The sequence below is a fragment of the Phyllopteryx taeniolatus genome, chromosome 7, assembly GCF_024500385.1.
Source record: "Phyllopteryx taeniolatus isolate TA_2022b chromosome 7, UOR_Ptae_1.2, whole genome shotgun sequence".
Taxonomy (NCBI): domain Eukaryota; kingdom Metazoa; phylum Chordata; class Actinopteri; order Syngnathiformes; family Syngnathidae; genus Phyllopteryx; species Phyllopteryx taeniolatus.
In genome coordinates, this window is record NC_084508.1 from 15,907,025 (window position 1) to 15,922,702 (window position 15,678).

At 37.6% G+C, this 15,678-nt stretch overlaps 1 protein-coding gene across 3 annotated transcripts in view; it reads right to left on the bottom strand.

The window, feature by feature from the left end:
* pde4ba (phosphodiesterase 4B, cAMP-specific a) overlaps window positions 1-15,678 on the bottom strand; it is a 140,496-nt gene that overhangs the window by 55,151 nt on the left and 69,667 nt on the right. For 2 of the 3 annotated variants that reach the window (XM_061778640.1, XM_061778641.1), the window contains 3 exons: window positions 2,746-2,940; window positions 1,509-1,545; window positions 23-93 (listed from right to left, as the gene is read on the bottom strand). In XM_061778640.1, coding sequence (XP_061634624.1) covers window positions 23-93; window positions 1,509-1,545; window positions 2,746-2,940 — 303 coding nt within the window. Of the gene's footprint in view, window positions 1-22; window positions 94-1,508; window positions 1,546-2,745; window positions 2,941-13,356; window positions 14,417-15,678 lie in introns of those variants that run through there. The other variant, XM_061778642.1, reaches the window with a different exon arrangement.

Below are 15,678 nucleotides of genomic sequence, written 5' to 3' on the forward strand. Positions count from 1 at the left end.
AGCCAAACAATGGATGACTTACTTGCTGGAGGCACACTGGACATTGGTCAGTACAGTGAAGTTATTCCTCACACTTCGAAGGCTTGCAAGGACCTGGACACATATAAGATCAAGATATTCATTTGTCTCCATGCATTTATTTAGCACTAGCTTTTGGTCAATTCACCGTTTTGTTCATTCTTTAAGGGAACTCGGTTGATGTCCATTGATTGAGCTTTATACAGCTATGGAGCTATTGTACGGTGTGGAAACTTTTACATTTTGACACGTCATGCTGCTAGTACACATTTGTTCTAATAATAATTAAGACAGAACATTGGAGGGTGGTTATCATGCAAGCCTCATAGCTCATAGGTTCATGGTTTGAATCCCGGCCTTCCAGTGTGGAGTTTGCACGTTCTCTCACATTCCAAAAACATGTTTCTTCGGTTATTTACAGACTCTAAATTGACCACAGATATGAATGAAAGCGTGAGTAGTTGTTTGTCTATATACTGTATGCCCTGTGACTGGTGACCAGTCCAGGGTGTATCCTGCCTCTCGCCCAAAGTCAGCTGGGATCGAACCTAGTGAGGATAAGCGGTTCAGAAAATGGATGGACAATAATAATAATGCTGGTGAAGATGTACAATTTGTAAAATGACATAGTGTAAATAAAATATCCTCTAAAGTCAAACAAAACCCCAGAGGACAAACTATCATATTAGTCTTTCGAACTGCTCTAAGTGCTAGAGGCCTCTGCATCTTTTTGCACAATTGTCAAAAAAATAAAATAAAAATGTACCGGCATTACCAGATAACCGTTTTTTGTCAATGTCTTTATGTTTCAAAAGCGTTCTCTGTCAATTGACTGCCTGTTGTCGAACTAGAGCAGCTCCAATTACCGGACACAAATTCCTTGTGTGTTTTTTGGACATACTTGGCAAATAAAGATGATTCTGATTCTGATCATGATGTACTGTACTTTTGTCACTCACTATCATGAGAAATATGTCTCTATCATCTCTGCTCAGTAAAATAGACTAAAGCGACACCAAGTAAATAAAAACAATACAAGTGAATCTACTACAAAAAAAAGGAACTGCATTGAGTGTGATAGTAAGTATGAATATACCAACGCTAACTTCTTTTTACAATGGTATGAGAGTTAAGGATTTTAAATTGTGCATAAAGTCGACTTCAGCCACAATCACTCTACACTTTCCTCACCACTATGTGTAGATCAAATGTCAAATGGCGAGTACATATTTGTTTTAAGTTTTATTAAACAGCAATAGACTTTGTTTTATTTTTCTATAACAGTCTTTACAGTCCAAAAAATATTGATAAGAAGATTTGAACCCGGAACGGCTCAATTGAACTTGAATTATTTCTAAATTTGTTTAGCAATCCGAAAGCCTCACAGGACACACACCAGCATGTTGCAATTGAATGCGTTCGACCTTAGAGGTTCCACATAACGTAACATATTTCACAGAATTTTCAACAGCAGATGGGGAAATATTTACCTGAGCAAAAGGCGTCACGATCAGGTCGTCGCCATGTCTGCAAGGACACGGAAATGAGTACTAAGAAATACATTCAAATACAGCATAAGCACCAAATGCTTCACTGTTGATAGCTTTTTAAATACAACATTAGCGATGGAAAAAAAGCTACGATAACCAGCCAGTCCCATCACTGTAATGAACGGAGAAAAATGGACTCCAAAGAGAGTGGAAGGTAGTTCATTATTGGTCTTCTTACTCTGGGCCTTGGAAGGCTTTTTGTGCAATGACTAATCTCTATTTTTGTAAACTGAGAAAGAGTAAGACACTTCAAATCATTGTCATGCTGGCTGGAGCCACATGTTTATTACTGAAGGGATTTTTGTGGGCACCACCACTCGTTATCTATCAGTGGATCAACATTTTCCAGAGAAAAGCTTCATCTCCAGTGAGCCAATGAGTGTACTTAGAAGGTCAAAACAGTAGAACGACTGCTTCCATTACAAAAAAGCACACATCATTAAACAGTACAACATATCCTCATTGTGACAGTATATCAGATAATGATATTTAAAAGAGAAATAAACAAATTGTTTGGTGATAGTTTTGGCTTTGGCCAGTTTCTTTAAGAATGTGGCATTTCCTCAACAAAAATGTCATTGAATGATAAGGTCGTAAAATGAATCAATAGTGAAAACAAGATTGTTATTGTCTTTAATTTAAATAATGTCAAAGGCAGAAGAGCATCTTGTGCCAGGAGGAAACAATTAACTCGTTCAGTGTGGATACAGAAATCATTTAAACTGCGGATTATGTAGTCAGTAATTAAATACATGTGTGCAATTGTGGAAGGAGGCTTAGCATATCATGCATTTATTCATGTAATTGCAAAGAAACTGAAAAAAAAATCTGTGACAAGAGTTAAATGAATGGTGTGTGATCACACTATTTATATCAGTACAATAATTCTCAGTTTGTTTAACACAGGCAGACATGTATTCATTTAATTTACTAATGGTTGTTATTGTTCTAACAAAAACATTCAAAACATCTCTCAGTAAGATGGCGTGAAATCCTACAGCACTTCAAACTACAACCCCAATAATAAACATTGGAACAAGTAATACCTCTCTGATAGTGTCAGTCAAAACGGAGAAATAGAATTATTACCACATTAACATATTTAATCTCATTCAATTGTGCAGGTGTACCTATACCGTGGCCAGGTATTGCACAGTACTTATATGTTTCTACTCACAGCTCAGAGGCAATGGAGGAGTTCCGTGACATCGACTTGGGTGACAGATCATAGTCGCTGTCAGAGCGATACAAAAAGGACTCTCTGCGCTGGTTGTGACCTGGGAAGTTGGTGTGGAGGACGAGTCCAGAGCCGGGGGAGGCCTGAGGGTCCAGAGGACTGCAGCTGGCGGAAGGGCCATTCTCCACATCAAAACTGCAAACATAATGGCGCATTGATTCACATCATTTCATCTTCATCTACCACACTTGGCACTGAAGCGTAAGTGACGAAATAACAATCAACACACACAATATCTTATAGCGTATCAGCAACTGAGAATTAGCATCATTAGCGTGATGTGGATTCAAAACTAAACATACAATGTTATGGATTTGATGATGCAAACAAAATGCTTTGGCACTATTTAATCTTTCTTTTGATTATGAAGCCTTCTGTGGTCTTGGCTAATTTGAATTTACTGGCTGAGGATGAAACAAGTGGAGCGGAGCTTGATTAATGTGCATTATCGACATCCCCTTAGGAGATCCGCATACACTTTCAATTATACACATACACACATGCACGGGTAGACTTGACCTGGTAAGAGAGGGCACACTGACACGCTACAGTGCACCGTGCTCATTCACTGATGGGCATTAGTGAGATTGAGGCTCGTGTGTTCGTGAGGACAAATTGCAATATTTGTTTTCCTGTATCGCTGCTTTCACACAGCCCCTCCTTTTATTGTGCTGAACTCATCAATAGAAAGTGCTTGAATGAATCTCAGCAAGACGATTTTCCAAAGTCCAAACCTAAAGTACTTGATTGGCAGTGTAGTAGTAGTAGTAAATTAATGAAAGGAAAGCTAAACCCAGACCGTAATTCACTTTATCATTGAATACATTTTAGACACTAGGTATTAAAAGTTAGATTTGTTTGTAAAACTAGCTGTCAAAATGACTCAAGATATTTAGGATGTGGCTGATGATAATGACATTTTTACACAAATGATGGCAATCTGACAAGCATGTTTTCTTTTTAAAAAACAAAAACAAAACAAAAACAGCTTATTTGGATGCGAGATCAAAATCTAACTTTTCCCCAAAAGTTGATTTTACAGATTGTGCTCATTGAAGTTGTTTGAAGTGCAAGATTATCAGTAGTTTTGAAAATGTGTGTGAAGTTTATTCAAAATATAGTTGATTAATTCACATTATTATAATAGGTGCACTGCATCATAGTGAGAGATGTGACTTTTATTTTGACTCTGTCATGCAGCTAAATGAGATAATTTTACAACCATTTCTAAGTGAATATTTTTGCGTTTGATTTCACAAGTGGTCTTAGTTTTGTTGCTGATCAATGTGTATTACAGTAGTATTTTACATACATTGGACATATACCTACTTTGTTAGAATACATCCAATACCGTAACTATGGTTGCAAAGAAGCATCTTCTAAGCACAGTTTACTGTTTTGTCATGAATATGTACTGACTCACTGTATCAAGAAACTGTTCTATATTTTCGAATAACACAGAGAAGCTGGAGGGTTGGGGTACAACCTTGGACTGATCAGCGGTCAATCACAGGACTGACACGTTGAGACAAACAACAATTCACACCTTCCGGCAATGCAGTGTCTTCATTCAACATCACATTATTTGGACCGACAATTTTATGAAGATTCCTGAGGTTGGTGCTATTTGCCTATATTTTAAATAACGTATCCAACCATGTAGGTTGTAGCTTTTATTTTCTCTTTTCGCTCTTCTGCACCTGACCACCAACGTCTGAATGCACATGTGCAACTCTATTAATTTTACAGGTGCAATTCATTTGACCTTCTCCAAACTTTAGAATGAACATGACATGTTCAACTTCTCATTCTCATTGCAGTACTTATTGAAAAACTTGCTGTTTTCAAACAAGGAGCTCAATGGCAAAATTCCAGACAGGTGTTTGAGCCATGACTTGATCAATATATTTCCTGGTTCAATTAGAATAGCTATTGAAACAGTCCTCTTCCTCATACCTTTCACATTTTGAAATCACGAGACCGAGACGATTCCTAATAATTGATCAACAGTACCTCGTCATCGCGAGGCTTCAAACCGGAACATATAAAAGGGAAAAAGGCCACTGAGCGTAGAGTGTCACAGAGTCTCATTAGCAGGTTACACCAGAGATAGAGACAAATGGGAAGAGTAACAGAAAGGCATAGAACACCTGTTGTGTAAAAGGTGCATTGAACAGTTGGACATCTGCATTCAAAAGTTGAGAGAAGGTGGAATTTATTTCACCTGTAATGCTTGTCGTGCATTTTAGGTTCATCCTGAAATTTCACCCGAAAGCCATCAATCTCTAACTCTTTGGGAGTAGTGAATTCAGTGTTCCCTCGCTATATGGCCATTTACCTATTACTGATTCAGTGCATTGCATATTTTCTTTCTATCAGACAAAATTCACCTATCGCGGGATTTTGAGTGTAAACTATAACATTTTGGGAGGAAATTCAAACAATTCCTAGCCTAAAACATCAAAACTAAAAAAATATATATATAAATTCATTAAAACCCATCTTTACAAGGAATAAAATGTACATAATGAACAGTACTATTGTGCGTTATTCTATGTTTAAGAGTTGAAAGGTTTTAAGAGTCTAGAAAGGTTAATAGGAGTGTCGGGAATATTAATTCTGGGGAGGTTCATACAGGTTTAAAATCTGCATAAATATTTTTTTTATATATCAATTGTGGCAAATTCATATTTGTTTTTTTTTCTTGAGAGACAAGAGGGGGTGTATGGTTTTTTTTTTCTTTTCTTCCTCCTACGGGACTGGTCATTACAGAGAAAGTACAAAAGATCTATGGCAAATGTGTGTGCACTATACAGTACATGTTCACACATGCATGCCTGCACTTTGTACCAACTACTGAATGCTTGACTGCCTGTGCCCTGAGGTCAATCTCCTGTTTCATGTCAGACGATCACATGCAGACTACACGGTTAAACATCACTCACTCACGCATTCACTCACTCACACATACACGACACACTACATGACATACAGATGCACTCCCCAAAAATATTACTCAATTGGGAACTGAACCTTTGATAATGATCATAAGTGGTGTAACTTGTATAATACAGCAAAGCATACCCTGAAAAGGTTTAAAAAAAAAAAAAAAAAGAGAGAGAGAGGTTACTGGTGTAAAATGGAGAACCTCCTTAAAAACAGTGTTAAGGATTATACCTCAGACTTATGATTCAGACTTGTGACTCATGGCAGTTTTTTGGCTCCAGCAATAAGCAAAGTCTAATCAGAAAATTGGAAATATACAACATGGTGAGTGTGTTTGCGCTTTAAGCCCATTTGTATTAGTGGTGTCAATTTTGATCTTTTTAATAATATAAATCATATGTCAAATGAACCACCCAGTCAACAGCTTTAGGCCCCTTTTATTCTCTTGGAGCGGATGAGGTGGATTGTATAATTTCTGCAGGCTTTGGTCTGTTTTACCTATACTTGCACTGTACACCATCATAAACAAGGTTATCAAATAGCTTTGTGGTTGTTCTGTATTTACCAAAAGGTAGGAAAATAATCATTGATCTTTTGGCTGTGGTTGGCCTATAGTGTTCTTAACCATACAAAAGAAGGATATCCAAGCATTTAGCCTTGGAATAACAGCACAAAGACAGCTCTTGGGAACAAAGAGTCTTTTCTTTGTAAAAGGGTGTATTTGTCTGGGAACTCATGCTTACTCATATTACTCTCGCATGCTTTCTCGTAAAGTTCATCTACGGAAAAACACTGTTGAGTGTCACACGTCGACTGTATAGTAATGCATTAATGACGTGTCCTTTTAACACCGGGCGCAGGGTCTGTCTGTGTGCAGAACGACGGTATGGGAACAAAGACTGCTTATCCAAATCGATGAGCGCTTAAGACAACCGGAGACTAAAAGCTTCATTATAAACGTTCAGTGATGATTTTTTTGGGATGAGAGGAAATTTTGTAACATCAATATCTGATTACAGAGACCTGAACCAATGTGCTAGGTAGTCTTTTTTTGACTCAATTACCTATTTTTGATATTTCACAATACAAAGCCTTTTAGTGAAAGGGGTGCATACGAAATGTGCAGACAAAAGGTTGCTTAGAAGAGATTTTTGCTGTTAAAACAGGAATTTCTCCTTCTGACCCCAAACAATTTGCATGGATGAAATGCCAGGAAAACATTCCTCTCTTTTACAACTATGCTGGTCTAACTAACTGGAATGAAGTAATATTAATTAAATAGAAAATTTGGGAAATAAATCCTAAAGCTGTATAAAATGCCTCTTTTTTTTTGCCTTTTTGAAGGTGACAATGTTCAGTTTGGATTACCACTGCAAGAGAGATATCAATTAAACTGCCTAATCCTGTGGTTGTTTGTATTAGTGTAGAACTTCACTGTATCATACTGAGAGCACTATCATAACTAAATGAGGTCAACTAAATATGATACCACTCCGTATGATGAAGTGTAACTCAGCAACTCCTCCACACTCTGTGCTTCATGTATTCCTTTTCCATATTCGGGATCACTGTCGGTAATTTCTCTAAATTTAAGTTTCTGTTAGCTATTTTTCTCTTTGTTGGATGCAATGTTTCAATCGGGTTGCTGCAGAGAAGGAAACACAGTCCCTTAATGCACATTACTGCCACATGTGGTTCAAGGAAACAAATGTCAAAACTGAAACTGATATCATTTTAGCCCGTGATAAAATCACACCAAATGCGAACATGATCAAAAAAAAAGAAAAAAAAAATGTGCACAAAAAAAACAACAACTATGAATGCATATGTACAAGATTTCCCAATGAAATATAATAATATATAAAAAAAAAAAAATAAATAAATAAATAATGAGGCGGCACGGTGGCAGACTGGTTAGAGCGTCAGCCTCACAGTTCTGAGGTGCGGGGTTCAATCCCCGTCCCCGCCTGTGTGGAGTTTGCATGTTCTCCCCGTGCCTGCGTGGGTTTCCTCCCACATCCCCCCAAAAAAAACATGCATTAATTGGAGACTCTAAATTGCCCATAGGCATGACTCTGAGTGCGAATGGTTGTTTGTTTCTATGTGCCCTGCGATTGGCTGCCAACCAGTTCAGGGTGTACCCCGCCTCCTGCCCGATGACAGCTGGGATAGGCTCCAGCTCGCCCGCGACCCTAGTGAGGAGAAGCGGCTCAGAAAATGGATGGATGAATAAATAATGATGCTTTGATTGGAGTTAAAAATAAATTAATCATTGTGGCGAAAAGGCAGAGAGACGGCAAGAGCCTAACCAGGCTGGGGAGAAGCAAAGTAGGAAGAAAGCGCTCTCAAGGCTCTTAGCTTCCAGCAACAATAATAAGTAAGTAGTAATAATGTTGTGGCCATTCGGAATACACTTTCAACTAAAATGTATCAGTCAACAAGGTAGAAAGAGGTACAAAAAAAAGATTTAAAAAAAATAAAAACAAAAAAAGCGTAGCACTAGCAGGCAGAAGGAAGAAGATAATTCTTTTAGTCAGAAGAAGAATGAATCTCTTCCTTCCTGCATGTTAAGGTGAAGGGAAAACCAGTGGCCACTGTCAGGTTGTGTACACAGAACAGCTAAAAGCAATCATTTCTGTTTGGCCTGATCCTTGTTTAAATTGTTTTTTTTCCCAATGCACACTTGTCTGTTGGATTAGGAATTGTAATATCAACAACTTTGCTGCTAGAAACGTCTCCAATAAAATGACTGAAGTGTACTTCATCATCACGATTTACAATGTTTGGTGGTTTGGACAAAATAAGAAAAATGCCTGAGAGGGACAGTTGATCCAAAAAAGCTTTTGGTGAAACAAGTTGATTTGTAGCGTGCCAGTGCTCTGAACTTGCCCACAAAGACCATGAGCTGATTGAGTGATCCCACAAGGGCGAGGAAAAATAGTATCATAATTAATGTTCCAAAATTTATCTTAAAATACTTTGCGCATCTATTAAGAGAGGTTGACTTCCAATCCAATTATTTACAACATCATAGTGGTAGGAGGGATTATATACAGTAGCTTGTGGTGTAGGGCTTCAACACAATTAACTTCACACTTGTTTTTGGACTGTTTTTATGGGCAACTTGGATTGCATTTCATCTTGTTTGTGTGTCCTGATTTATTTAACACTAATCAATAGAGATGAGTAAAAACCACAACATAAGGCCACTTGCACAATGTAATGTAATGTAATCCAATATTCTGCCTTTATACAGTAAATGTAATTATAATAACCTTCAGTTTCGATTGACACTGTCAGTGAGGTATTCATTTTTTACAATGTTTTTTTAATTGAGGTAATACAAATATTAGCCACAGCTCTCATTATGATGCACTACAGTTGACAGTCTTGATCAAAACAAAGCATAAATACCTTTGTAAAGGCATATTTGCTGCAGCTCTTGTATTAGATATCATTTTCTGCAAGATGTAGCAAGTCGGTGTACTGTAACTGTCACTGAGGACTGACAGCTTAATGAGACATTTGTACACTTTTTACAAGCACCATCACTGGCACAGAAAGTCATAAGTAAAACACAAGGAACCATGGGGGCCATTTACAGAGGTACAAATGGCAACAAATGGGATTAGATGATGTGGCCTCGACTTTATTTGCTCGGAAATGGTCGGTGATTTTATCAACGGTAAAAAATGCGGTATTCATTCAGTATTTATTAATCAATAACCAAGCAATGTATTCCAGATGATCATGTCAAAAAAATCTTATTATTCGCCACCTAACTTTAAACCACAAATAAAATCAAATGGCCTTTTGCAAGCACTAATCAGATGAAAGGAGAAACGTCCAGGCTCCAACTGAATATGGACTGAACTTATTAATAGAGACCAGGGCACTAACATAATCATAACTTGTGACAAGTCATTATACATGCACATTAAGTTAAAATCAATCCAACAGATGCGCTCATTTACAGATCATTCGATTATTTGCAGCTTGCATGTTGCACAATTTCAGGAAATGCAAAGCAGAATTGGACAGCAGGTGTAACAATGGTTGAGATAATGATGGAGCAGTGCCTTAGGCATGTTGCTTGTGCATGTGTATGCAAAAATATGTGATAATATTAGTTACAATTGACAGTAACAGGTAAGCGACAGAAGCAGGGCTTACTGGCTAATTATGCACCCTTTCATTACATTGTGTGATGTCATCAGGTCACAATGCATCGCCCCTCATTGCTTGCATGACCCTTTATTAGGCACTCTCTTGAAATACTTAACGATTTAAAGACTTGTTAAAGTGAAATCATAGCTTTGTTTCTGAATAAATTAAACATGTTTGAAGATAATTGCTCAAAACATGACTGAGAACGATGAAGTACTGAATTGTGGCGATAAAGCGTTAAACCTTTTTTCACCATTTCAGTTTTCATGTTTTTTTTTTTTTTTTGGGGCCGCAGCTAAAACGGCGCCGAGTGATGCGCTTGGGCATCCGGCATGAGTCGTCCCTCCCCCCACCATATAAAAACCTTCGCATCAGTGGTTATCCGGCGTAATTCAAGTCACTTAGTCATTATTACAAGGCCGATTTCTACCAATAGAAGCTGCTAGCGTGCAGTTAGCTAGCGAGCTATGCCTACATCCCGAAAATGCATAAATTATTTGACGTTTGCCAGATAGCAACCCGAGCAAGCGAGTGGCTATACGAGCTTGGCGTCTACTTAGCACGGCAAGTAATTTGGCTATCATAAGATTTGGCATCTACCAACCAATCGCCATAATGTTTGTTGATGATTAAATTCAATTAAATGTGCACCTAGTCCAATATTGGTTCAGCTCAAGTGTGGGATTTGGGCTAAAAGAACATCTGAGTCGCACTTTCTGTGATTCTCTGTGGATAGATTTTGCTGTACACAATCATATCATAATTGTTTCAGGGCATGTACACGGGTGTCAAAAAGCACACGGGTCGGGTATACCAACACAGACACAATGCACAAGACTGATGAAGAAGTTAGGGAGGGCTAATGACAACTCGGCAAGGATATACAGTATGCAAATAGATATCCGGTACACAATTGCATCCATCTTCTAAATAATTTAAGCATGCAGCACAACACAGGTTTAAGATTCTTACTGTATCTAAGACAAACAATTAACTTCACACAATGACGCGAAGCTAAAGACACCAAGCCAGTAAAAGTGGTAACACCCACAAAACGTGTCAGCATGATACCATTATAATAATAAAGAAAATATTTTTTTTATTTAAGTTAATGTATGTATTTAAATAAACTTAGGAAAATCATTTTTGTGAGCTGAGAATTTCACACAACAGCAATACGAGGAGTCCACCAATATTATAGGCAATCAAAAAAGCCTGTTTGGTGACTACAGGGAAATTCCTGATATGGTCTTTATTAAAAGACAGTCTATCAATTTCATGGTTTTAAGTTTAAATGCTTAAAAAGAAAAAAATACTTCATAATTTTGCTAAATATTTGTGTGTGGTTTTTGTGTCTTTTTCTCTCTTCTTAATTACACTTATAATTAAGAAGAGTGATACAAGAAAACATACTGGATACAGTATGGAGAGTTGCCAGGAAATCAGATCCTGACTTGCCATTAACTTTCTCCAATTTAACAGTAAAAACCAAACTTCTCTCTAAAATCAGCATTTTTTTTGCCATCCAGATCAACAACTCCTCAGTTTACTCCTTCCAGTACTCTTTCATTTGAGTTACACAATTGTTCCATCACAGGTTCAACTCTGCAACAGCTCCTGTCGCCGTCCATTCCTCTCATCCAACAATACTGCCAATCGTATTCATATACAGGTCACTTCCTGTCTTGATTACTCCAGCACTCACTGGTTTACCGAACAAATCCATCCTTAAATTGTAACTATAGTTCAAACCTCTGCAGCTTGCATCCACACACAAGTCACATAACACATTTTCTACTGCAACTTTATTGGCTGCCCACACCACATCATATATTCCATTTCATTGTTTTTTTTTTTTTGTTTTTTTTTTTACTGTGACAGCACACACAAAAAATTGGACCACAGTTAGCTAACATCTAATTTGCATCTGTTGTTCTTGAGCAGGTAGACAAAAAAAAAACAGAACAGCAAATGCACAACATATAACAGCACAGTATATAAAAGGTTCATCATTGTGAGATATTGCCTAAAATCAGTACACTAAATATAATAAATAAGAACAATATGATGAATACAATAAGTAATGGTATGAGAAGTGCAATAGGTGATCATTGGTGATGGCAGTTTCAGCTGTCTTTAACCAAAACTTGAAACACTAAATCCTCCTCCTCACACTCAAAGCCATCAATAACCCTGCCCCTCTGTGTTGATTGATCCAACTTAAAATGCTAATTAAAAAATATCAAATTCATCTGACCTATTAGACGCTCTCATTCATAACCTTAAAAATCCATACTCTCTATCCGTACTCTTTAAACAGGATTATCAGCTATAATAATAATATAATTTGATTGTATTTTGTTTATTTCTTTGTATTATTATTTGGTTAGTTTGGAAATGTAGTAACTTGTAATTACAATTACAAGTTACCCTGTTGAAAATATAGTAGTAGTGTAACTATTTCAATTACTTTCTCAAAGTAATATAACAAATTACGTGATTACAATTTGATTACTTTTTGAATTCTGAATGAATGGATCATGTTTCCTCCACACACAAAACATAAGTGGATTAAAAGCATAGATCATAATTTTGGAATTAACCACATATTTATTCTTTACACAAATAACAAAACATGATGAAATGTAAATACATCATACAAATTTTTATTTGTTGCTTTATATGTGTACAGCATGTGGAAAACCTCCATATCATACATGTTGCCCGAATGACAAATGTGCACACTTTAGACAATATTGCTTCACATGAAAACCCAAACAAGTGTATGTTCCATAAAAAAGTCCAAAATTATATATACAAAACTGTTCAAAATTCCATGCTCTTTTGTGTGTTCAAAAATTTAACTATGAGACTAACCTTTTCAAAATCTCAGACACACTAAAAGATTGCACCTCAAGGTGGCACTTCAAGTTCTTATTTGTCATGTTTGAGACTACGAATGGCATGTGACCAGAGAGAGCCAATCACAGGTGCTGGCTGTACAAGGAGGAAGTGATATAAAACAAAATCTGAGCATTTGTGGCTATTTTCCAAATGTAACTAGAATTTTAATCATAGAAATTTCCAAAACCAACTGTAATGTAATGGCACATTTTCTTTCAGTAATGCATTCGATTACAATTACATACATTTTGTAATTAAATTACTTAATCTAATTTAATGGGGGTTAGTTACCCCCAACACTGTATAAATTGCCTTTTTCACGTGCACATGCAAAAAAAAAAAAAAAAAAAAAAAAGCACAACATACTCCACATTGAATGGGAACAGGAAGCAAGCATAAACCTGAAATACTGTAAGACAAGTGCAAATGGAAAGAACTGGTCTTAGCACAAACTCAGCACTAGAGACTGGAACAACAGAAAAGAATCACAGTAATTTTACATTTGAGACACAATGAGTGTGCATTAGTTCTAACCTGTGAGTGTGGCCATGGTTGGCAGCATGGAGTTTCCTGATAACTTCCTCACTGAAGTCAAAATGAACCCTTCCTCTGGCACAAGGTGAACGCCGGTACATTGCCCCAACACACACATGCACAGAATACATGGAACCACAAACACGGCAGCAGGAACACGCCAATACTGGCATATATTGCACACACAGTCTTTACCTATAAATCTCACACACCTCAGCAAGCCATAACACACACACATTCACTGCAATTGCACATATTGTCATTCAAGCTGAAAATCTTTTCAAACCTATTCAACCTATCACACTCACCCAGTGCCTATGAAACAGACATTCAAGCCACACATCATTGACATGGCTGCAAAAAGTTACCCAGGATATCCCCACCAGTCACCCCTCTCCTGGGCACAAATAAAAGAGGGGAAACAAACATTCAAACAACCTGACCCACACACTTGAGCTAATGTCACACACACACACACAACACAAATCACATCATGCAATTCTTGTCTACTGTGACACTCTCTCTGTGGAGCATGGCCACTCTTTGGCAAAGGCTGTAGTTCCTCCCCATGGTGCGTGTGTGCGTATACATGTGTGTGTCTTCCCTTCAGTGCAGCCCAACGAGTAAAGAGGCACATTCAAGATCTGGAGTGGAGTCATTGGACTCTGGAGTCCCTCGTCACTCCAGCCTCATTACCTTAAAGCAGATGTGTGTTTATGGATAACATGCAGGAGCATAATATCAGCTCCACCCACATGACAGCTCAACATAACTTCAGCTGGCCTTCAAAGACACATTTTCTTGAAAACTGTAGGTTACAGTTCAGGTTTCTTGTCTTGTTTATATGTGACAGGAACTGGTGGCATTTGGCACGCTTGTAGGGGGTCAATGTTCCTGATGATATTTCACTGTATAGCACTGAATAACTAAATGTACATCGACAGTTATGTGTATGTGCTACACCGTAAACTAGGCAGACTACAGCATTAGTTCCACCTGCGCAATCCAATGAGCTCAAATGCAAGAACTACATCAAAATCAAGACAAGAATACTCATTCAGAGAGGTATTCATTTAACACTACATTTAGTATTGTTGTTGTAGTTTGCAGTGGTCCAGAATGAATATGTAATGGTGCACGTTAGACCGATTGTAAGTACCCAATGTTGTTGTACGTGAGTGTACAGTACATGCAAGTTAAACTGTGCAAAATATCTGCTCCACCATCCATTTTCTATAATGCTTACCCTCAATTAGGATCGCCGGTGAGTAGCCTGAAGCCTATCGCAGCTGACTTTGGGCGAGAGACGAGGTACACCCTAGAGTTGTCACCAGCCAATCGCAGGGCACATACTGTATAGATAAACACCCATTTACACTCACTCTCACAATCATGCCTATGGACAATTTAGAGTCTTCACTTAACCTACAATGCATGTTTTTGGAATGTGGGAGGAAACCGGAGTACCCAGAGATAACCCACGCAAGTACTGGGAGAACATGCAAACTCCACACAGGAAGTCCATAGCTGAGATTTGAACCTTGAAACTCAGACATGTCAGGCTGCAGTTCTAACCAATGTGTGAAATGTAATGTAATGTAATATAATACTTTATTTATTGTTAAAGACAGTGTCATCCAGCTTTTGACTGCATATAATTTTCCCATGATGAATGATTTTTTAACATCACTATATAACAAAGACTACATTACTTTCTACAATCACGTGCACTGTAGACATTCCTGTGAATTCTACAATTATTTACCGCACACCTTAGAGTAAAACACTGCAACAATCTGCAACTTCTCATACTAGCAGCCACAAGATGGCAGTGTGTTACTGGATCTGATTGTCTTGCTTATGTACTTAAAAAAAAACTCATGCACGTAGACAGACCTACAGGATTTTCTATCATCTGCAGTTTTCAAATGTTCGAACAGAGCAACATATATTTAGATATTGGCCAAGGTGTGTTTGATGATTGTCAAATTATAACTGTCCCAGTTTACTGGAGTTTTTATTTGATTTTAGTCAATATCAGGCTGCAGAATAGGTGAGCAAAAATAACGAAAAACTACCTTCTGTATCAAATGTTGTTTTTAACATAAACAGACAAGACGGTGAGAAAATATGTAGAAATTTGCATGCCTGTCTACTGAGTCTACTGCAGCCACTCATATTGCCTCAGTATTAGTACAACCCTGTCATAAAAGTGCTCCTCTCATGGACAACAACTCACACACAGTCATTTTGACATCAACACCAAACAACAGACATGATACCTCAAAGCCATTTGGATATCAGCTCTAAAAATAGAGCAAG